The sequence below is a fragment of the Uloborus diversus genome, chromosome 1 (assembly GCF_026930045.1).
Source record: "Uloborus diversus isolate 005 chromosome 1, Udiv.v.3.1, whole genome shotgun sequence".
NCBI classification, from domain to species: domain Eukaryota; kingdom Metazoa; phylum Arthropoda; class Arachnida; order Araneae; family Uloboridae; genus Uloborus; species Uloborus diversus.
In genome coordinates this window covers 221,821,156-221,847,006 of record NC_072731.1, presented here as the reverse complement: position 1 = coordinate 221,847,006, position 25,851 = coordinate 221,821,156, and the positions used below count along the sequence as shown (strand labels likewise).

Below are 25,851 nucleotides of genomic sequence, written 5' to 3'. Positions count from 1 at the left end.
TGCTCCCCCGACTTGTCTCCTATAGAGCATGTATGGGATCAGCGGAAACGCCAGATGTCGCCGTGCTATTCTGTGCAAGATTTAGAAGTGGCTGCTCAAAATTTGGGGGTCCATCTGCCTCATAACAACGTCAGACGTTTAATTAGCTCAATGCCGGACCGTATTGCGGCATGTATTGCAACAAAAGGGGGTCCAACGCGCTATTGAAGAAGCACTGTATTTATCTCATTTTTCAGCCTGTATTTATTTAATTGCCTAGATTTTGGGATCAAGTGTATCCCTCATCTGTATTATTTTGTACATTAAATTTCACTTCAATCCAATGCTTTCTTCTTGGGGCGCTATTTTCAATGTTCCTGAGTGTATTTATAAAAAGAAAATTGTTTTAGAGTTAACTGCAGTGCTGAAAGGCTTTACCAATTTTTGTTCTGTTTTTATTTTAAATTTCTTCCTTTTGAATCTTCTTTTACTTACATACTCTGTATTTATCTTACACACACGCACACACACACATTTATTTGTATATTTATTTATATATTATAATTAAATTAATAGAAAAAAATTCAATAATCATATTTTAATTTGCGTGTACAATCGTCAACAAACAATTTTTACCACCTCATCCTGCAAGATATTTAGTAAATTTCTTATTAAATATGATAGATACTGAATTCGTGGAAAATGTTTCCAATAAGTTACAGCTTCCTTTCACTTGTGCTAGAATCTCTCTCAACTCTCAGGAGTCACAATATAACGTCAAATAGCGTGTGCATAACAATGCGCTGCTAAAGACTTGAATTTTATTAAAATAATTCGGTAGCTTCTCTTCTAAACCCACCAAAAGTCGAAATGATTGTAATTAATTTTGCAAAATGACGAGTTTGCTGTGTGTAGGAGGTTTGGCTGGTAATTGTGAGCATTCAGTAACATTCTTCTCGGAATTCGAAAGGTGTCGCTGAGGGAATTTCAAAAGGATGAAAATTTGATTGTGTAATTATTATTCACATCATATAAAATGCTAATCAGAAGATAAGCTTTCTATGTTCACCCATTTTAATTAAAATGCATAGCATCAGATGCATTTAATAAGATTTAATATAATGATTTTGAAATAATGAAACTATTGTCACTTCTTATTAACATGTTGCGTTTAAACATTTGAAATTCTGTACAATGACATTATCAATTGCTCCCACCCCCTCCTTTACTAAGATGCTCAAATTTTATTACAAATGCAAAGCATCAAAACACGTTTTACTAAATTTTTTAATTCTATTTCTAACTAGCGGTACCCCCACGACTTTGCCCGTAGCAGAATATTAAAAGGTCATTTCGTTCACCTGTATATTTACAGTTAACATCTTATACGCGTTAAGTACTTGTTTTTTAAAGATCTCTTTATATTTTTGGCAGATTTGAAAACTTAGCATGCAGCTTTCAGATAACAGAAACCATCAAAAACTTAAGACGTATTTTGAAAGAGGAAGGAAGTTTCCCTTTATTTCTTAAAACGCACAAAAAAATAAATTTTCCTAAAATTAAACACTATCAAAAGAATGTTGTAATTTAATTTTTAATAGTTTAATGAACGTAATTCCATAAAAACTAAGAAAATAAAATCTGGTGACTTTGTCGTAACAATAAAAATGTTAAAATATTTAAATTTAAATCCTCGTCAAAATAAGCACGTCTTAAAAAAATAAATAATAAATAAATAAAAATAAAAAAACTTAATAATCAAAGGGAATAAACCATTTTAACATAAAAATTAAATTTCTGCTTAAAAATAAATTTCACCTATATTTAATTTTTGATTTTGTTCTCGAGCTTAATTATCTATAATCGTTTGGTTTGCTTAAGATAAGCCTTGGATGTTTATTTTCTCTAACCGGTTCCTAGAGCACTCCTAATGCTTGTAGAAACTTCAAAGCTTTCGAATGACCTAAAACTTATGTGAATGAAATATTTCGCCCCCCATATTATCAATTTTCTGTGAAAAATTAAATTAAAATTTCAATAGAAAAAGAACAAAATCGAATTTTTGAAAAATCGCTTCGAAGTGCTCACCCTCATGCTACAAACTAATTTTGTGCCAAATTTCATGAAAATCGGCCGAATGGTCTAGGCGTGTCACAGAGATCCAGACATCCAAACATCCTCCTGACATCCAGACATCCTCCTAACATCCAGACATCCTCCTGACATCCAGACATGCAGACAGAGAGAGAGAGAGAGATTCAGACATCTTAACAGAGAGACTTTCGTCTTTATTATTAACTGCCCGGCATTGCACGGTCTACCTCAAAATTATACGTAAATTTGGCGTTCTAAGCATTTTATATTATGATATAAATTTTCTAATTCTCATAACATTTTTTATTGTTGCCCACAAAAAGAATTTTGCAATTTGAACCAGTAGTTCCTGAGATTAGCGCGTTCAAACAAACAAAGTCTATTGCTTTATATTATTAGTATAGATAAAGATTTCAATGCAAGAAATTGACTTCTATGGCGTTAAAAATATTTCTACTTAAAACTATATGATTTTCTCATAATAAGTAATGAACCGGCATTTTTTTAAAAATATTTTTCATTTCTATATAATTACATGCTTTAAAATTGTTTGAATTAATTTGGTATAGTTATAATGGTTAGCGTATATATTGAACCCCAAATAGCTTAAAACATGAAGGCTATTCTTCTTAATCTTCTATATATTAAATTAAAAAATTAAAGAATTTTTTGCGGGAAGCATTAACGAGAAGAAACATGAAAAATGAAAAACCTTATTATTTGTTTGACGTCGCGAAATTCAATATTGGGCGCCAGAGAGATGACAAAAGCCTAAAGAATTCAGACTTCTGATGTTTATGAACTGCAGTGCTTTCACTATTAGTATAATTGGGGCTGAAAGTACCTCATTTAGTAAAAGATGATCTCGAATCGGTTCGCCAAAAATTTATATTTCCTTTCAGACGACATGTATTCCTTGTGGAATAACATATCATGTGCTTCTTAGCGTTATAACAACGTAAATGTGCCTTTCTATATTTGTTGTACAAAATGTTTTGTATTTTAAGAAACATTTGTGGTTGATTTTAACGAGCACATGGCATTTTTATTTTCTTTTGAAGCTATTAAAAAGTACTATTATTGAGAGAGAACAGAGTTCTTACTTCGAAAGACTGTTCTCATTCTTAGAAAAACCGGTAAAAAAAGCCAGTTTTGGGGGAGAGCGCTACTTTCAATAGATTCCAATCGTCTCTTAGTAGATTTAAGTTTTGGGCAAAATTCTTCGTGTTTTTTGTTTTTTTTTTTAAATCAACGTTTATACGAAATATATTGTTCAAAATACTTTCGTTAGGTTATAAAAATTTTAACAACAAAAATAAAACAAAGAGTTGAGGGGGTATAACTGTAGCTATTTACCTTTAATTGAATCCAGCACTCTCTTTTAACGGGTTTTTTCTTTGCAAAATACAAATCTATTTTATAGACATATTTTTAATCTAGCTTGCTTTATCAGCATGTATACTAATTTTGTTGTTCAATATACTTGCGTCAGATAATAAAAAGATTTATGAAGAGGTAGTAAATGTTTGTTTTCCAGTAAAAACATATATTTTTTCAAAAAAGAGTAATATCAAAATCTAAAAAGAGTTTTTCTATTAAGGGAAACTACATTTGACGTAGCTACTCTCTTTCAATTAGGTAGCATGGTAAACGTATTCATAGAGACACCTATATGATCGTAAATATATTTTAACTTAATTTTTAAAGTTTTGTTCACTTTTCTCAATTGCTACATTAGCAATGTTAACAATAAGGGCATTTGGTTAACTTTTAATTATTTTAACTCTGAATTTGAATGTACACAATACGTATCTAACTAAATAAATAAATATCTGAATTACCCTTTTTACTGCATTTTTTTCTATTTTTTTATTTATAATTATTATTTTTATAACATGCTTAGAATATTATTTGCTTTTATATTAATGCTATTTAAAACCACAGTGATAAATCCAGCTCAATTTAAGAAAAAGGAAGTAACTTCAATTATTTATTTCGGTTTGAAAATTATACTCGTTATTTTTTCCGTGGTACAACTGGAATTTAAATATTAATGTAATTAAACGGTCCCGTATTTAAAAAATTGAAGACAAATTTCAAAGAACGGGAAACTTAAGCTCCATCATTTTCTTCGAAGACACAATGAAAATCTTAGCAAAGTAGACAGCAGACGACATTTTCGGTTGTTTTCAACTTGTAACTCTTTTAAGAAGCAGCGATAACTCGATTTCACTGGTGGAAACTATCCCTGGTGGGTGCTTAAATTTTTTTCAATTCTAAACAAGCGTGACTTTCGTAGGGAATGAAATCTTAGTTTCCGTTGAAATAAATTTATCTTTTCGAAAAAATAAACGCGACATGATTTAATTCGCGTGTAAGGACTAGTGATTTTGACATAAAATTATTAACTAGTATTATATACTTGCTACATTCTAACTTTTTACGCACACAATGGCATTTATCTCCATTCTCTAAACAACTCATTTTGGGAGTTGAAAATAGTTCAGCTGAATTATTTTTATGATGTTTCAATTGAACATTCGCTTAAAATGATGTGTAGTAAGCTTCATATCAGCTCTATTTATGAATAACTTGTTCTTCATTTTATTATTACTATTATTATTGCTATAATGATGGTGATTTTGCAAGGAAACCACGCCACAACTAAGTTTCATTACTTAAAATTACTTAACACTATCTAAAAGAACTTCTCGTTTACTAAATAGTAATTCAGTTACAAAATGCTAATTTTATTACATTACGCACAAATCGATTTTCAAAAGTTAATTTTTCTTTTGGTAGTTAGATATAGATCGAGAGCTAGGCACACAAAAATGTTGATAATTAGGTACAAGGAAAGTTTTTACCAAAGGTCAGAGAACCTGTATCGCCAACATTGAGCAATGGATCTGACTAGTGTCACTTGATTGGTTGAACTTTCGCACAAAGATGTCTTCGAATTTATGTTTTAATGTTTTCTGGAGGTAAACACTTTTCATGCGGTAGTATGATGCTGAGAATAGGCAATAAGTACCACACGAGCAAGATACTGGGTGAACTTAGATTGGCGAATGGATGGTGCATTTTCCTATGACAACACTTGGGCGAGTATGGAAACAGTAGACCGAGTACTACTGAACAAGTGCAAATTACGGTCCTGGACCACATAATATTGCATCAGCAAGATATGACAGACCCCCTCGTGCGCTTGGCAGTGTCCTACGATACCGCATCATCACGATTGTAGACATTACTTCGAAAGAGGGGGGGGGGGTACTGTTGTCCGCTTTCGCCGTTCGTCACCGGCTGCTTTTCATTGCAATGTGTGTACGAACTCTAACGTGCAAAATTCCCTTGCATTAAAATATTGACATCTCCGATTAGGATGTACTCATCAACACAGAAATTGGCAATCAATCGTATTTTCTGATCAGTCTAGTTTCAGACTAGATCCTTAGTTGGCCTGCATTGATGGCCGAGCTTAGTTAGAGGGCACAATAGTAAGCGCTATCATTTAGAATGTATTACCAAGTTTGACACTGTACAAATGCCAGGCATGATGGTCTAGGGTACATGCATATGCTGTATGATCTTGTCTCATAAGTTTTACTTTTCTTACTTAAACAACACTTCAGTTATACTGATCTAAGTCTGTGCAGGAATTTGAAACCAATAATAGTAGGTATTTTCTTTAAATTTCAAGACACACTGCCGTGTAACATGTTTTCTTTATTTTTTTTTCTTTTCAAAAACAATTTGGAACTAAATTTACCTTTTATAATCAAACTTACCTGTAGTAAATGTTATTCAAATTACATTTACTTGAAGTAACTTAGAATAATTTAAAGACTCAAGTTGGTAAAACAATTCACGAACGATTAGTGGTAGTAGAATAAAAGTATAGATTCGATCCAAACTAGTATAAAACGATTAAAGACTCTGAAATTCCATTATTTTTTTGTCCTAGAACTGAAACCCAGGGCTTTTATGTAGTTTCTGATACAGAAAGAAGCCCTTGGATTGAAAGGAATTAGGCCATCCGGAAACAGCGAAATTGAATCCCAGTTTTTTTGTTTTTATTTCCTTCCAAGAGTTCTGGGTATGAAGAAACAATTAGCTATTTGGAATTTTCTATTTGCCTTGGTAGGGATTATTCGTTTCAAAATGTAATTAAATGTCTGACCCATAAAATTTCTTTCCGAATTTCACGTTTGGGAAAAAAGTTTATTTACTACTTTGAGCACTAGAGCGAGATAACAAAGAAAAAAAAACCTTTTTTGCTAAAGGATTACATACCCTTAGATGGAGATTTCAGTAGGTTTTTGTAGCAAGAAAATACTTTTAAATATTTTACATAGACGTTAAAACGCTGTTTTACCCAAATGAAATCATTATCATTTGATATACAGGGTGATTATAAATAAAATTAGGATTTCAAAACGCTCTAGTTTTAAAACTTATCTCCAATACTGCTTACCACTTCTTGATATCATTAAGAAGTAATTAACAGTGGAAACGGTGCATCCCCAGCAATTTATAGATATGCTGTATTATTAGGGTACTTTATATAATTTTCAATATTAATTACATCTGTGAATGTAAGTTGAAAAGGAATAAATAATACGGGAAGTTTCTTTGCTGAAAATGTACGATGCGGCTCGCATATGTGGCGTTTTCAAGGCTTTTTCCTTTTTTTTTTTTAAATTTACAACGCAAAAGTTTTTTTTTTTTTTTTGACATAGGGCTCATAGAAGTGAAGTCCATACTCTGGTTTTAGACCGAAAAAATAGTGAAACATGTAAAAAAAAGTTTTCTGTTATTTTGCAAAATTTTTAGGGGGACCTGCCTAATTTCGCCAAGTTGCTAAACACTTTCATGGTTTTGAATTTTTCACATCTTTAACACCCAATTGAATGTTAAAGGCTAATATAATGCCCCATCTCCTTCAAATAAAAATAATGGCTATGGAACTGTTGAAAACTGGAAGAAATTGGGAAGCGTTATCTCCAAAAATGGATGGGAGAGGAGAAAATGGCGGTCATATTTGAACTCAGGGGTCATACGAATCAAAAAGTGATTTAAGAAGCATTTTGAGAGACTTCTTTGTTTTCCGTGAGCCGCGTCACTAAAGTGTTTTTCGAGGTTTTATATTAATATTTTTGAGGTATTTTACATCAGATATATATTTTTGAGGCGTTATGTATTATATATTCAAATCTTGAAGTACTAGAACTACTATTTTTAAAAGATTTTGAAGCCACTGAACGGAACACAATTTACATTATTATACTTAATTAATATAACAAAATGTGAGATTTAAAAAATTGACAAAAAATATCAATCTTTTTTCGTAATATTATTTCGTGGATGTGTTTAATTTATTGCTATAAATTATTTATTTTAAATTGCACGGTTTTTTTTTTCAAAAAAAATAAAGAAATAAAATGAATTTTATAAAAGCCTTATCGGAATTTTGTTTACACATTAAACGTAGCGGAATTATATCCTTCTACAAAATCTATTTTCTTCTTAAATAGTGTTATTTTGTTCTCTATCTAAGGAATAAATATTTTTTGTAGAAGAAATTTTATTGCCGTTACTTGTAATCTCTTCTGTGTGTTTGTTTTTGAAGTAGATGAAAAGTATTTTATGTTGCATTTCCTAATTACAGTAACGAGTCTTACTCCTCCATTCAGAGAATACATTAATTATTTTAAACGAACTGTCAACATGCTACTGGAGTAGATTACATTTTTTGCCTCCATTTACCAATCTCTTTCACCGCCTGCAGTTAAATCCAATCATCTGGAGTAAACTTCGCTTAGATTTGCAATTATCCGAATATTCCTGACATTTGCTTTTTCCATTTGCGACTGGGATTGTTTCATTTTCATACACTTTTGCCAAAGTAATAATAATATCAAAAAGAAGAACTCCAAGCAGTGTCGATGAATTTAATAATATTTTGTTCTAAAGAAAATCCCTCAGTTATTCGTAATTCGTTCGTTTTGTTAAAAATCTCCTTCAAAATCAGTGAAAATAATTGAAATCCTTGCTCAGCAAAGCGTCAGCTGCCAGTTATTGTAACAGCTGATTCAATGTTTTAAATATTTTTCTTTAAAGGCAATTTCCCATTTTTAAGCTGTCAAAAGTTTTCGAGCGTTTGCTCTTAATTTACAATTCAATGTAAGTAGAATTAAAATTTTTATTGGTATGGTTATTTAGTTTTTTCGTTTTTGTAGTTTTCAGTTTGCATTAGCGAAACGTATTTACGCTTGATTAATTCTCTCTTCATGTTTTTGAAACTGCATTATTCTCTAGAGTGCTTCCGAGAGTTTTTATCAAAACGTATGTGTTATGCTCCTTAGTGAAGTTAAATTATGTTTCATGCTGAAATTATCTAGATAAAAGAAATGCTTTTTATTCGTCTCAAATTTGGTTTTATTTTGCACTACTCCTCGAAGAGTGTTACTGATAATACTGAAAATATTAACACTAAAATGAGCTTTTTGAACTTAAAAATATGTATGTTTTCTATTCCACACCATTAGACTAAAGACATAGTGAATTATTTATCCTGAAAAAGAAAAAAAAGAGGGAAATGTGGGGTAAAGTGAAATAGTTAAGATAACTTATCTTTTTGAACGTGAAAATCTGCAGCAAAAATTACTGTATATGAAGAAAAAAAAGGATCGTATTTTGTAATAAAATTTAAATTGAAATTTAAGTATATTTTTTAACATTCTGTATAAATTTGGCATCTTCAAAGAAAAAGTGGCAGTTCCTCTCCCCCCTTTTTGCGCATTGGGGAACAGTGAATAATTAAAATATTTTTTAATGAGATATTTTTAAACATTTTTCATTAAAACGACTTTTAGAAAACCAATGAATAAATAAATTAATAAATGAACAAATAATGAAACAATTTATGAAAAAATAATTAATAAACGTTTTTATAAAAAAAATGAATAAGAAAGTAAATGAACTACTACCGATGAAGAAATGAAATGATCTAATAAACGAATACGTATATGATCGTCTTCATGTACGTAAAAATTAGGTCACATTTTTTTTTATTGAAAAAAGAAATTGTGTAAAAGTGTTTTAAGAATGATTGAATTCTTTGGAGCAACAAAATAACAGTAGAAAAACAACTTTATAAATGCACAAATTTGAAGAAATTTATTGCAAATTCTTGCATTTATAGCATTGTGTTTCTTATTGTTCCAAGTGCTTTAATTAAAAGAAATTTATAAGTAATGTGCGATTATAGTTTTATTTATTTATTTTTATTTCTTAAATAAGCTTTGCATAGTTACTTACGTTTTATTCCAATGACGTCTTCAAAACATAAGGAATCCAAAAATCTCTTTCCTACAAAAACAATTTGACAAGAGTATCGGCTAAGCGATACATCATAGAAACAAACGTCTTTAACATGAATGCCAAAGTATTGATTTTTCTAGTCTGCTGTGCAAGGCGTGTATTTTTAAGTATTGTTGTTTCGAAATTGTCTTTTCGCTGACATTAGAAAGATAACAATGTAACAACAGCAGGACAGAAAAATATGAACCCTTGTACAGTTATCGAAGGACTTTAGTGCTTGAATATTTCTAAACATGACTTTATTTTTTACCTGTTACTCCCAACTATTCTAACAAATATTTGTGATGCGCATTATGTAATTTATTTAAAGAAAGCAAGTGTAAATTTTTTCTTGGATTTTGCTTTATTTTAATAGCAGCTTTTACGTTTTTATTTAAAAAAATGGTTAAGATTTTTTTTTTATCCCTCTGCGTAACTTTCTGCTTTTGCATTTAGTTTTCTATTTAATTATTCACTGTTTTTAAGCATAGTTTTTAGCCTACTTTCCCTTAAAAATAAATGAAAGAAGAATATAAGGATCAATTAAGACTTGATGCATCTTTAAAGCATCGCTAAAAGCAAAATATAATAATAAAAAAATAATTAAATAATAAAATAAAGATTGAAAAATCAAAAATTGGAAAGCATGGTTTTGCGCTAGAGAAAATGTGTGTCTGTCGGTGTGTCAATCTGCTACCCCCCCCCCCCCCCCAATAACCTTTTAATGAATCTTCTGATTTAAAAAAAAACGTTTTTTTAATTCGAAATTCGATAAGGTTCTTCTGTCCTTATGTACATAGAAGTTTGGTAAGAACTCATTTGAAGCATGTTGTTCTGTTTTGGTCTCCCTATCTCAAGAAATGTTCTTTCTTGGAAACGGTTCAAAGAAGGGCTACTGGGCTAGTAAGAGGACTTTCAGATTTGGATAATGATGCCAGACTTAAAAGGTTCAATATGTAAATCCTGGAGCAAAGGAGAGCCAGAGGGGACATGAATCAGTTGTTTAAATTTATCAAAATGAAAGATGTTAATGGGTTAAATTTTTGCACAGAAAGCAGGAGGAGGGGTCACTGTTTTAAGCTATTTAAATCTCAGAGTAACTTGAAAATCAGGAAAAATTATTACTTCAGTAGACTCGTGGGCACTTGGAACAACTTGCTAAAAGAGGATGTAATGAGTTAGGTGGTAGATACTTTAAGGTCATTGATCCCCTTCTTTAAGGACTAATAAACTTGCTAGGACCAGCCTAGATGGACACAGAGCCTGTTGCTTGAATTAGTATTTGGAAGATCTTGGCGAGGACATCTCATTCCTATACTTCACTTTTTGATTAACAATTTTTTGTTGGATTTTGTGCAATTCAAAAAAAAAAAAAATCTACCACGAAAATTTAGTCAAATAAAGATCCCAAACTTAAATATGGATTTTCTTCAAACAAACTTTGTTGGAAAATCCTTGATGAAGAACTTTTACAGAAGACATTTATTTTATAAGTAAATTTTAGGGTATCTTTGGAACAGTTGAAAACACTTTAGTATTCACACATATAGGAAAATTTCAAAACTGCTCGTCCAGACACCTAGAACACTAAAAATTATTTGTTAATTCTAAATTATTGGGGAAAATGTGCAAATTCTGAAGATGTTTTATTTTTTGGTTTTAAAAGTAGAAAAGACGAGCTGATGTGTGCATCAAATGACTTCCTTTTACTCCAATTTAATGTCATTTCCCCATTATTCGCTATTTTAATGTGATTCAATATTTATTCTCTAAATACCACCAACAATGGCCAAATTGAAACCAAAAAAAAAAAACTCCGCCAAATTTGTCGCCAAGTTGGCGACAAAACTTGGCGACCAAAAGACTGGCGATATATCGCCAAGTGTCCGACAAATTATAACGCCACTTGAGTTTACATCGAAATTAACAATGATTTCCCCCCAAAAAGGTGCAAAAGACCCCCTTAAGAACATCCGAAAGCAACCAAAAGGGGAGGTGCACAACTAGACCCCACTACGAGTCTATGTACCAAATTTCAACTTTCTAGGACATACCATTTTTGAGTTATGCGAGATACATACGCACATAGGGGAGACCGGGGCAAGATGACGAGCCGGGCAAGATGACGAATGCCTTAATTTTTCCGTTTTAAACTAGGTAACTGCATCAAATGCATGCTACTGACTCTCGTATCCGCTGTTCGTTCAGCAATAGTATAGAAACGCTGAAATCGCCATATTTGTGTTTGTTCTGAAGCTCAGATTGTTTACCGTTGCCACGATATAACTTTTATGCATGTGTAAATAAGCTCTGCTGCATATACATACATGATATATCGTGTCTCTTGAGTAGTTATGAGTAACTTAGTTTAAATACTACCTATTACCATTAATATATGTCAATTAATCGCCTTCTGTTATGGCAATGGAGAAGAATCAGTTCAAACAGGCAGTCTGGGGCAAGATGACGGGCAACAACGCGGGGCAAGATGTCGAGCTTGCCTATTGCCCGTGTTTCGGAATTTATTAAACTACAAGAATTTTTGAATAAAATATTATTAACTAGGGGGCTATCGCCCCCTGCTCGCTATCGCTCGCCAACCCCCGGAACTGCTTACGCAGTTCCCTGTGGATCGCTTCGCGATCCATGCTCGCTTCGCTCGCTCGCTGTATGCCAATACATTAGCCTAGCTAAAATTTTCCGTAAAAATTAAAGTTGGTAATTGCATTTAGGTCACCATCCATTTAACCAATATGAAAATTACGTTCATAATGTTAATTTGTCTGCTTTAGCCAGATTTTCGACAGTTTAACTTTGCTGTATGTAAGATGACTGCCTTGGCAATGTGCACAACTTTACCATTATAGATACAAAAGTGTCTGTCATTGCTTTGGAGAGATTGCACTTCTACCTGTTGGTCCGCGGAAGGTATTTTATTTCCCTTCTACCACCCATTGGAAAACCAATGAAGGCATTCCCCTATCCGCCACCTGGGGACGCGCCCTCTAGGGGTTACAGGCTCCCCCGAGGGATGTATTTACATTATTTACACTCTTATATATATTTACATATTTACACTCTTATATATTCTAATCTGAGAAAACTTCCTCATATACACAATTAAAAATGTCCCGTTTGGGAGCCACAACTGACACTGCTTCAAAAGATCTTGTTCTTGATAATGCCACATAGAGCTGGCCATGACTAAAAACAGGCTCAGAGAGCACCAAACATATTTTCTCAAACGTTTGTCCTTCTTGTTGTTATTCTGAATCCTTGCCACGTCACGAACAAAAAATGGTTTAACTAAAAACGCGAAAACTCGCCAAGGCTACTTTGCTTGCACAATACTAAAACTACTATAACCCTAAACAAATTTGGCGAAACCTTTCAGCTGAGAATAAAAGGAATAAAGTAAATTCTTTCTCGGTTATTCATTTTGAACTGAACTGTCGTACTGAAGCAGAGAATAGACGACGCTCAAAGCGCCTACGCGTTCAAAACAACATTGCCGATGAACATGATTGTGGAGCAATGTGTGAAGAATGCGAATTTTGTGGTGCTCTTTATTGGCAGAAAGAGCGTAATACTGCAAATAAATATACTAAATGTTGCCATGACGGAAAGGTGCGGTTACCGGCATTGTGTGACGCACCTGATCTGTTGAAGGAACTGCTGACTGAAAATTCCCCAGCCGCTAAAAATTATCGGCAGCGAATCAGAGAATACAAATCTGGAAATGGCTCGTCTTAAATTGGATTCAAGACCGGTTTCCTGCCTTCTTTGAGCTTTTCTTTGCTGATTAAGGTTGAAATGGGCCACAGCCCGACTCAAACTCATCTCAAAAAAAAAAAAGTTCGTTGAGTATTCTGTGATTCAAGATTTCAAAACAACGTAGAAGTTTGTTTACATGATTTATCGGCGAAGTGTTGCCAACAGAGGTTTAGAAATTCACCCCTTCATTTGCCGGCACGTAAGAGAATTATATATATAGATAGATGTTGTCCACTTTATTAAATTCCTGTAAACGCTGTCTGTTTGTCCACGCGAACTTGCGCTTCTGCTCTGGGTTCAAAGGACGCATTGAATCAAGGGAGGTATCGTTCGAAAGTGGGTGACCAATGGCTATTTATAAACTAGTTGAGCAAATGACTAATTGAATGAATTAAACCAAGCAACGAATCTCCTGCTCTGCTGATTATTGACAATCGTAAATCTCACAAAGCTTTGCAGGCTATCTTATATCGCAGTGAAAAAACATTATCATGGTGGGTTGCCATTTCACACATCCCATAAGGACACTATCACAGAAAAAAAATATTGATGAGCTTTTGAGCACCGCTTACTTCAAAGCAGCTATAGTTGGAAATGCCGATAAAGGGTTTAAAGAATGAGGTATCGAGTCTCTTAATTTTCTTGTTTTTTAGCGGACTATGACGTTGTTGGCTCTGAAACTGAATAATAGTGCTAATCCTCAGACCTTGAGAATAGAAAACCAACACATAAACCCTCCAGACGTAGCAGAAGTTATGGCAAATGCTGATTCCGATACACCAAAGAAGCATGTTAGTGTTTTTGATCTCAATGCATTGCCTAAAGCAACACAATGCGATAAAACAAAAAACTGAAGCTCAAACATTCTTACAAGCACACCCGTCAAAGAAATGTCAGAACAAGGAGCAAAGCGGAAAATAAAGAATTATTTAAAAAAAAAAACAGGGAAAATAAGCTCGTGAAGCTAAAAAGGGAGTAAAAAATAAAAAATAAAAAAACTCAGACCAAATTCCTGTAGGCCCAAGTCTATTAGTGCGAGCCCGTATTCATGACAAGCAATGCAGTTGCAACAAATTCAAAGAATAGTGTTCTAAGATGCCTTGCTTGGAAAGTGGAATTTTGAGACCCTCCAACAGAAGAATGGATCCAGAGCTGTAAAAGCCAAGAGTGGTGACATAAGGAATGTTCCAATCATGAAAATGGTATTTTTATTTGTGTCTATTTTTAGCTGCAGAACTTAACACTTGAACATTACGCTACAACGCATTACGCTTAATTTGATAGTAAGATGTTAAAACACAGTTATCATTTGTAAAACTAGGTAACATATTCAAAACATAAAATATGTTCAACCTTTTTCAACGTTGTCATCTTGCCCCTAGGTCAAAGTCATCTTGCCCCGGTACTGGGGCAAGATGACGATTTGTTAAGGTTATGAAAAAATAAAAATATCCTTCGTTATTTTTATTTGAAAAATTAAATGGCAATATATTTAATACTACAAAGGACTACTCTAACAGCTCATGTAAAATTAATTTTTCTATCCTTAAAAATAAATTAATAAACCACGAAAATTGTTAGCATAGTCATCTTGCCCCGGTCTCCCCTACGCACATACGCACATACACACATACGCACATACATACAGACGTCACGAGAAAAGTCGTTGTAATTACCTCGGTGATGGTCAAAATGGATATTTCGCGTGTCTATACATTCTTAGGCACTTTTCCGCATGTGGTCGAATCGAAAAAAAAACTACACATTCATTTGGGGGTGAGCAAAATGGAAATTAAGGGCGATTTTTGAGTGAAATTTTTTTCGCGAATACAATACTTCCTTTTTTGTAAAAGGAAGTAAAAATATATATTAATAAAAATAGAAGTCCCTGCTCTCGTAAATTTAAAATGGACACAGAGATAAATATGACTGAATTAAAATGAAATGCATTATCAAGGTATAAATTGTTTTATTGTGAAATAATGGTTGAGACGATTTTTTACATTTCCGTTCTAAAGTTTTAACTTATTTGAATATTTTTTTTTAATTAGCCAACGGGAAAAATATTTGGTTTTTTATTAGTTCCTTCTTTGCTTGTTACTTTTACCTAACTGTAAAATCGTAGAGTGCATGATTAAAATAATACATATAAGTATAACATTTAAGCATTATTTAGGTTTGGGCACAGTTATGCTTGTAAGTCTTTTTAACTTTTCAGTACTTTTTTTTTTAAATTTTTGTACATTTAATTTCACAAGACTCACAAAAGCCATTTTAGAAACCGAAACAAAACGGGGCTCTCTATTTGCGAAATGTAGGAAAGGCATATATTTAACAGCCCAAAATTCCGCCATATCCATTAGGTGATCCTTTTAGCTCCCATCTGGTTGTTAATGGACGAATTGATCTTTGCGTTCCGCACCGTGATTGTAATTAGTTGTGCAATGCGCACCAATTCTATCCACAGAGTATGCATTGTTGACTTTGCAACTACTCTTCCGTGTTTACAATGTCATTAAGTCATATAATCCTGTTTGGTGCGTAGTGATTTTGCAGATAACCTGAATAGAATTGAAACTGGAGCTGAAATTCATCTAGAGATGCGTACAGCTACGGAGTAGAGCTAATTCCACAAAGAAACACTGTTTGTATTGATAGAATTTTGTCATTGAAACAGCTCACCAGCGGTGTTCCGGCTGTTCGTGTTTAATGTCTTTACAGATTATCAAAGTATTAATGCTGTTCCCTCTCCTCCTGCAGTAACACACAGAGTGCAAAACAAAAATGAACTGTAAAATCTGCTAATGTACTAATGAACTTTTTGTAAACTGCTGAATGCCCAAAGAAACATATTAAAAATAAAAACATCCCTCAACCTTTTTCTCTTGTTAAAATTAGTTATCTCCTTAGTCAAGTAGATTTGGGGTTTTGTAGAGTGTTGTAAAGCTAATAATGCAAAGTCTATTTGTGTTTGTTGCTGTACTTTTTATGTTAACTTTTTACGTCACTTTTACTTTTCTTTCTATTTCACCACTCTTAAAATTGTTTCTTTCCTTTCGCCGTTAAACTAGAGTATTATAACGTAACAATATAAGAGTATTAAAAGATCACTTTTCCGACCTTTCATGCATTTATCGTGTAGATTCTTTGAGTGAAATCATTATTTTTCGGCTACATATTTTTGAAAATTCATTTAAAAGCTCGGTAATAACTTCGTTTTCGACTGATATGCCGCTTTCTCTATACATTTAATTATTTATTTAAGATATATTTGTCCATTAATAAAGGACAATAACTAACTGTCCAATGAAGATGTCCATAGACTTTATTTAATTTTATGTGTGAGTGTGTGAATGATTCTTGGAAAAATACGTGTCAAAAATTCTTAATACGGAAAAAGGTACTTCGTTATAAATCGCGATTTTCTCATTTTGTACTGCAGTAAAATATTGATTCATAAATGCCAACTTTCGAGATCTTTGAATAATGTTTTATTCTGGTCTGTGATTTTTTCAGTGACCAAATACATCCGGATCGGCATCGGGGACAAGAACGACAACCCACCATACTTCGACCAAGCCCTCTACGAAGCCGAAGTCAACGAAGACGAGGATATACAACACACAGTTATCACGGTCACTGCCAAAGACAAAGACGAGTGTGAGTACTTAAACTTATATCTGAGTACCTATCGTTGTGCAATTAAAGCAGTCTTGAATATGTTCTGAGTTAAGGGATCCTGTGAGACTCCCCGTCATAGTTATGGGTATAAGATCAAATAATGCTTTGATATCCCTCCACTTTTTAAAGAGTTTACAGCCATCTCGGTATAAGCACATGCTTTTACCTGTTGATTAATTTTTTTTTTGCTTTAACAGTCAAAAATATAAATTTAAATATAATAAGAGTGTAAAATTTTTATTACTACAGTTAACTGAGCTGCATGAAAAATTACGGAGTGTTTTCTCTCTTGAGTATTTTTAGGTACCCTCTCCCCCTCCACCTGTTCTTGAATTACTATGTTTCTAGTCATACAGGTGATCATGTTCTGTCCTTCTTAATTATTTTTATTCGTCTTTACGCTTACATTTCTCGTTTTATTTTGCAAATATTTTTAGCTATTTGTTTTGCTGTCTCGGCAAGATTTTTTCAGGTTTTTTCTGCATTATGTTTGTTTCTTCCATTCGCAAAATGTTGCAACTGAATCTTTACAATTTTTCCTAACATAAACTTATTGCTAATTTATTCTTCAGAGGTTTCATTGTATCAGCTAAATTGATTATTATCGGATTTTTGATGAAATTTATTGCTCAACGGTTTTTCCTTGACGGGAATCATGTAATGAATTTCATATGTCAGTTCCATTTTGTCTTGTTTATTTTGTTAATTTCCTATTTAAACTATCTACTGTTCATTCTCGTTGCTTCCCTGAAACCTCGAAACACGTGTATGCAAGTAATCTGCTAATTTTTTGCTTCAAATTTTAGTTGATCACCATTTTAGATTCTTTGCCCATCATCCTTCACATTAAGATGTTGGAAGAGGGGGGGGGGTATGATAAACAACTATTTTCTTAAACAATAAACTGTTGCCCTCTGCTACAACGTATTTGATGGACTGGGAAAAAATTTGGGAATTATTTGTCACATTTGGAACATATTCCGAACAATTACAACTGTATAGTTCCTGGAAAATATGTTATCATCATGTAAAGAAAACTGCTTTATGTTCACAGCTTTTATCCAAAACTGTTTTCAGGTACTACATCCAACTTAACTTTGACCATACATTGTTCAGAATAAAAATTAATTTAAAATAAAGCAAAGTGTTTTTTTTTTTCATTATCAATTTTAAGATTCCCAGGGAACACTGAATCTCTTTTTAAAACATCAGCACACATTATACTACTTCATTTTCTAAGTACAAAATAGATAAGAAACAAAATAAGGTTTTTTGTAAATAAACCGTGCCTAATTCCTACTTGCAAAAAATATTCAGCCGTTTACTTAAAAGCACTCCGATTTCCAAAGAACCAAAGACTTATGTTTTCCACTAGAATTTTCAAAGCACATTCTTTTTACGAAAAATAAGCAAAAACTGAAAATAAAGTCCTGAAAGAGAGTGCTCGAAAGTAATGCGATCAGTTTCAACGAGTTTTTCTACCTGCTATGTGAATCAAATATTAAATATGAATGAGGCAATCATTATGAAGTGCCCCGCTTGAATAAAAAACCAATTTAAAACTTACTCTCAAAGATCATTGAAACTATAATGGTGCAATCCTTTCTTCTCTCGTTTTCCTGCTGAAGAAAGAAAAAAATTCTTTTTACGTATTTTCATTTGAAAAAGTAGATCTTTAATCAATTCGATTGCTTCTTTGGATGCATTTAGACAAACTTTTTGGCACGTTTACACAAAATGAACCTTAACACTAGAAAGACGGAAGCGGTCATTTTGACCGCAGACGATTTTCAAACGCTCATATTTGCTGCGTTTAATTTTCAAACTCTTTTTCCTTCATTGACTTTTCCTAACTATTTATTAAGATCTTACAACAGTGATTTTTTTTTCTTTAGGATTATTATTATAGTCGCTATAAATGTTTATACCTAGAAAGACTGACTACGGTCATTTTGACCGCTAAGTGAACCTTTCTTTATGCATCAGTTTTCTTCTTTTTTCTCTTATCAGTTGTGTGTACTATGGACTATTGTTAGTTTTCAGGGTGAGTAATGTTCTTTTGAGTTTGAGTAGTATCTGCTGGTCAGGTTTAATTCTTTCAACTGTTAGGAAAATGCGAAACACCAGCTGGTTTCATGGTTTCAGTTTTCTGCTATCTACACACTGCACAGGGGGCAAAGTTGAGAAAGGTAAATTTGAAAAGCATGTGACTGGACACGTGAAATTACTTTGGGTCTAAAAAGAAGTAAATATAAACAGGTAAATTCCAAAAATGTTTGCTGGAATTCTTTTGTGCACCAAAACATGTGCTTTGCTTGAAGCATTGACTTTTATTTTCTTCGATGATAATGAAATGCTCAGTCACATAATTATCTTCATGATGTCGATAAGAACGTTGACAAGCAAAACTTATAGGAACATTAATTCCTGAAACTGTTGCCGATTGTTCTAAAACAGATTATGGTTCGAATGAACAGTCTGACTTATCTCAAGACAAATGTATTCCTAGCGATGAGAATAGTTTGCTTTCATGAGATTATTGCGAATATTTTTCGGAGCCTAGATTTGCAGAAAAGGATTGTTCTTCTGAGTTAGAATCAGAAAGCAGTGAAAGGAAAAGGGAAAAGGGTCCGACGCCGAAAAAAAAAGGGAAAATTTCAAAAACAGAACTCCTAATTCCCCATTTTCCTCCAAGTCACCTCCACTGATCAATTTTGCTACATATAAATAAGTATATACCTCAGGAAAAAAAATAGTGTGAAATTAAACTATGCGGAAATTAATCTACGAGCATTTGTTCTGATTGCCAAAAAAAACTGTTAATGGCTAATATACAGGTGACGTGATAACATAAGTATTTCGAAATACAGTAAAAGATAGTAATGTACGGTATCTTGCGATATTTAGATATGTTTTAAGCCAAACACATGCATGGTTGATTATAGTACTTGTTAGTTATTACATGCTAAGAAAACTTCCTCTTTTTTGTACAAATTTGCTCTTTCTCAATGCCAATTGTGTAAAGCATGTGTATTTCACTTGATCGAACATAAAATAAAAAAAAAGCTATCTGAGACTTATTTGCAGACTATATTACGATTAAATTGTTAAATTAAACTCTGACATGTTGAAACAAATCTTTTCTATGGTTAAAAATCCCGAAAGGAGGAAATTTCCAATCTTTTAAGTATAGCGGTCAAAGTGACCGCTGCTAATCTTTCTAGGTATACGCAAAACGCCGTCTTTCTAGTGTTAAGCGGTTACATTACCTCAAAAATGATCAAACGTTTAAAAAAAATTATTGCTTATTTCAAAACTGAGAATTATTGCAAACACAGGGAAAATGTTTCATCGCTTTAGTTCAAATATTTAAAACGTTATTATTGTTTTTCGGTCATGCTCATGTTCTTATGCAAAAGAAAAATTTTAAATTGCTCTTTCTCAAAGACCTTTTTTTTTTTTTTTTTTTTTTTTTTGGGCGAGTGTTTTCATATTATTAAAATCACCAAGGAGTTTTTTCTACTAAAGATACAGTTTAAAAGTAATACTTTTTGCAATAAGGATAATATATTTCACAAAACTGCGCATTATATTAGCATTTTGTGAATTACTAAACTGTTCTTTACAAATATTTTTAAAAAAAAATTACGATTTCTTACATAATTCACAGAAAATTTTCAAAACAATATATAAGCAAATAAATCACAGATTTTTAGAGATAATCATTGTGATCGTTTAGTAGAAAGCATTTTTGAAACAAGAGCAAAAACAAAAAAATCCTTTAAAAACTTTTTTTAATTTAAAATTTTCTAAATTTTTTGAATTTTTGAAAAAAGTGTGCGACATTTAAAATTATGAAAATAAATTATTAATTGCGAAATAAGTATGCGTGTTAAGGTTTCAAATAAAAACATGATGTACTTGAATTTAAAAAAAAATGTTTTTATTTCTTAAGGGGTGACATTAGCTTAAAGAAATCTGAAGGAAAAAAAAATTATATATATATATATATATATATATATATATATATATATATATATATATATATATATATATATATATATATATATAAACTTTTTAAAGCGTACAAATTTTCGGAGAACTTCGTACACTTGTTTCAGGTTTACGATTATCAACTTTTTAATGCTGTTCAAGCTCTTCAAAATGATATTATTTACGCATTTTTTTTTTTTGGTTCTTACGTCTTTGCTGTAAAACAGAAATACAGTTATGGGGAAATAATAAGAAAACTATTTTCTTGCTGCAATGCTATAAGTATAATAATTTATTTTACCTTTGGCTGTATATGTCCAATAGTGAAATAAATATTGACTGTATATTATCCATTCAATTTTAAATTGGTGAAGATAGCTACAGTTAAAATTGCATTTGTGAATAGTTCACTTTACCGTAAAAATATAGAAAACGTGCTGCATATAGAATAATCTCTCTGTGCGATTTAAAAAATTCGAGCCTCGTGAAGAAATGGAAAAAGTTTTTCAACAATAGTTAAACGTTACATTCTTAAGTACATCGATGCGTAACTTCTCAACGGTATTATCAAAAAATAAAACAAAGAAACCGGAATTAACCCTTTTTACTGCACACAAACAATCATGAATAACTAATAGAAGCTAAAACTTCAATTTAAAAAAAAAAATTCGTCTATAAACTTTGAAATGAATAATTGTTGCGCAAACATGAGTACTTCTATATACTTTACATCCTTAAAAGTAACAACAGTGATTTCAACATCGGAAAATTGTATGCTTTGTTCAAAAAGAGCGTCAACTGACGAAAAAAAATGCCAGTAATGGTTGAAGAACGATGGTTTTTTTTTAATATTTAAGATTAAAAAGACTTTCAAAAGAAAATGATTTTGCTCCATTTTCGAGAAACGTCACTAACAAGGTGTCAGTGTAGAAAAATGATAATGATAAGAATTTTTGTCCTCGCCTTTGAGTCAAGTGTTTCAAAAACCTTTTGCTTTGGTACTTAAAAGGGGGAAAAAATGTCTTTCCTTATCTCTTCTATTTTTATCTTGAAATATTTTTTGTTACAAAATAATCGTAAAAAGCCCTTTGAAACTTAAAAAAAGTACATTCTACAGTCAATGGTAAAATAAATTTGCTGTGACATGAAATAGCTCTTAAACGCTTCTAAATATAATTGTTCGCTGATCATTACGAATTGATGAAAACGTTTTAACCTTAAATTCATTGAAGAAAACGCTATAGCTTTAAAAAAATATTTTAGCTTTGTTTATAAGATAATTTTTCACATATTGATATTTTACCTACACCTTATCTGTATTTTAACTATCATAATTTCTAAACTTCTTTATATTTAAAATGTTTTGCTGTAAATTGTAAACCTTACCCTGCGGTTTAATTTTAAGAAAAAATGAAAATAAGGGTTCGTGAAAGAAAGAGCACACCTTCAGCATAAATCAGATATAATTGAGCAAAAAAAAAGGTAGTTTTTGATTTAACAAATATTCTAGTATGTTTTACTCAAACATAGTTCAATCCTCTTGAACGTTCAGAACCAAATCTTAAATTTTGCATTTAGTTTGGAGGTTATTGACTAATGCCACTAACTCCAGTTTCTGTACATTTAATTCAACATTCATGGTGTTTTAACAGACACTGTATAAAGTAACAGACTCTGTAATATAACAGACACTATATTAAAGGTTTTAGAAGTTGTACTTATTCTGAAAGTAGAATTTCATCCTAAGACGAAAGTAATAACGTTGAATGCAAGTAAAAGTGGGTCATACATTGCCGGACATTTAGAGATAAATTTGGCAACAAAAGCAGGAAGTCGACTTCAGTGCTTGGAGATATTTGGTAAGATTTAAGAAGTTAAAAAAATATATATATATATTTACCATAAAAGCCCATTGTTCATGTCGCTATTTCTTTTGATTATCACTCTAAAATTTGTATCTTTAAAATCGGTTACTGGTTGTTGTTTTACGAAATAATTACAATTAACAACATTGCTACACTATGTCATTATTTCAGGATGTTTGCTATGATTTGTTGAAAGTTGTCCGTTTTCGCAATGGTAGCATATGATAGGGTACTCCATTATTATTTATGTTTCCGTAACCATTATTATTGCCAAAGGCATCTAGAATTGAAAGTAATCCTCAACTTTTACCGATCTTCTTAAGTGAATGAGTCAATGCAAAACTTTATTATTGGTTCTTGTTTATTTGATTAATATGACATCGTTTTGCCATTATTGGATCTCTAATGAGTTTTATTTATTCATTTTGTTATGATTTAAGATAATATACGCAAAATACCCTTGGTGTATTGACGCCAAACATTTAGTAGGAAACAACTGTTTTTGTAACTATAGTAATAGATTGCTCATTTTGACACATAACAATATGATCCAACTTTCCTCAGTTTATGCACTATGCGTTTAATTACAGTCTGAGAAACTATCGCATTAAATATCTTTTGTCCGAAAAAACATAAATAAACAGGGAAATTCTTATTGTTAGCTCCGATTGAAGGCCTTATAAAATTATCTCTGGTGTTGTTGTGCTGTTTATTGGTTCTAATGGAGCTGTCCAGTTTCTACTAACCATTCTCAAACCTTAGTGCATTATCCAGATCTCTTATATGGTACAACTGTCAGCACATGTCTTTAACACAAGAAAGTTGTCCCTTAGTTTTTCCACCAGATGGAAGCACTTGGGGGTCTAGCGATGCGAAACTGCACCAAGAATTAAATTCGCCAAGGATATTCAAAGCCAAATGATTATTCGAAGGGACTTATGCATGCCGCCTTATTATATGACGTAGACGCTGTCGCTTTTCAGCATCGTGAAAATTCATCGACTGGTGCCAGGTTCTAACCTGTGCATTTGGGCTTATAAGACCAACGCCTAACCACTACACGACTTTGTCTTGTTCTCTCTACCTTATTGTGATAGTCACTAAACTTAATATCTTTCTGATGTTTTATTGAATAGGTTTTGCTGAAGCTCTCTTGGGATTGCAATTCGATTTATACATTTTGTATACATAAAAGTTTCCAAGGATTACATCTCTGAAATTTTAATTAATGGTTGTTACGTAAAAAGCATATCTTATAAACATGCGCTGCAAAAAGACACGGAACCATCGGTTTTCTTCGTCTTTTGGAGAGAAAAGTCATTGATTTCCTATACAGAGTGCTCGGATAACAAAGGATTTATGCTCCAATTATTGGAATGAAAACTAATGTAGAAAGAGAAACTCCGTTAGAGATTAATTATGCACGCAAAAAATTGAAACATAGATATTTGTATAGAGATACACTCGCTCGCGTTCTATAAATCTTAGCCATTTTGTAAGATTTAGCTTGAACATAAGATTATTTAATTAGCATTGTTTTTTGAGAAATCTGGAAGATTTTGTTGTGTTAAGTTAACCAAAAAAGAGCGGGGCTGTAGAGTCGGAATCGGAGTTGGAGTCATACAGGCCGACTCCGACTCCTGGCTTCTTTTTTTCTGTAATATTCAGACACTCCTTGCATTTTTTAAAACACTGACCACTAATTGGTTTAATTACATGTATAAAGGCCTACTAATAAGAAAATAACTGTCATTGGCAACCAGGTGGCTTTATTGTTTATCACCGACGCCGTCCCATAGTTTAATTGTTTTTTAACTATCTTTAGCTAAGCTAGTAGCAACTGTCAACAAACAGTTTTGTTGCCAAACATTTTCGAAGTAATCACTTTCAAATACTTTTTTTAACTCTCAGCTATAAAATAGTAAAAGGAATGCATCCCTTGAACAAGCCGAGGCCCGTAGCTCAGGAAGAACCTTTTGAGGGTATTCAGTAAACTCAGAAAAGCTTTGGTGCAAAAGCGCGAATCCAAAAGATACGATTAAATATATGTTTTTTTTTTTAATGTAAAGACTATATCTATAAGTTTGGTTCTCACTAAAAAGTGAATAAAATAAGAATATGATTTCTTGGTTATAACACTCAACAATTGCTGTTAATCTTAAAATCTTATTAAGGTTAATTCTGAGGCAGTCAATAAAACTAAAATTAAAAATTGAACGAAGAAGAAACAGAGATATAGTATAATTTATTCGTGTGAAGCTGTATACTGCCGCATTTTGTGTAAAGTTTGCTCCAGACGTACGTGTACCCGGCCTCTCTCCCCAATGTAGTGCCCTACTTTCACTGAAATTTTATAGATGAAATATAATTTAAGATTTATTCAGGAAATTTTTCAGAAATAAAATGTTTAAATTTTTTATAAACTCTGAAATTAACTTGGGGTGTCGTCACCCATCAAATTGGTGTCAACCGGGGTGAACCGCGCTTTCTCAAGAAAGGAGTTTTCACGTAGCAAAAAAGGTTTTGTTCTCTTAATATGCTCTCGTGTATTTTCAGTTTTCAAATATTGAAAGCACATTATTGATCAACATCTATTTGTTAATCATTAAAGTGGAGCAAATTAATAAATTCATTTTTTTAAAAATTGGATTTTTAAGTAATCACTTTTAAATCGCAACTGTTCGAAAATTTGATTTTCAAATTAAATGTCTAACGTTGCATGCATCATAGGTTTGAAATAAAATGCAATGCGAAAATTCTAAAAAGGAAATTAGTATTTCGATCTCTGTTTAGGGGTTTTTTTCCTTACCATGAGGAGGAAAAATTGAAAAAAAAAAACCCATTAATTTAAAAACCGGAGTCTGAGATTTCAAAATCCAGGAGTCGGTCATTTTCCTTCCGATTCCGCAGCCCTAAAAAAGAATAAGATGGTGCTTAAAGCGTCCTAAATATTTTTGGAAAGAAAATTACTTGTAACTAGTAAATTCCCCAAAAAAAAAAACAGTTCAATACTAAATTAATAGGAAATAAATAACGAAGTATTTATTCTGTACCTTATTTATTCAACTTGCGCATTTTTTTCCGTGAAACTAAAATTACA

General features: G+C 32.1%; 1 protein-coding gene across 1 annotated transcript in view; it reads left to right on the top strand.

The window, feature by feature from the left end:
- The window catches only part of LOC129218889 (neural-cadherin-like), a 539,341-nt gene that overhangs the window by 453,327 nt on the left and 60,163 nt on the right, over nucleotides 1-25,851 (top strand). The window contains exon 14 of the mRNA XM_054853212.1: nucleotides 16,729-16,872. Coding sequence (XP_054709187.1) covers nucleotides 16,729-16,872 — 144 coding nt within the window. The remainder of the gene's footprint in view (nucleotides 1-16,728; nucleotides 16,873-25,851) is intronic.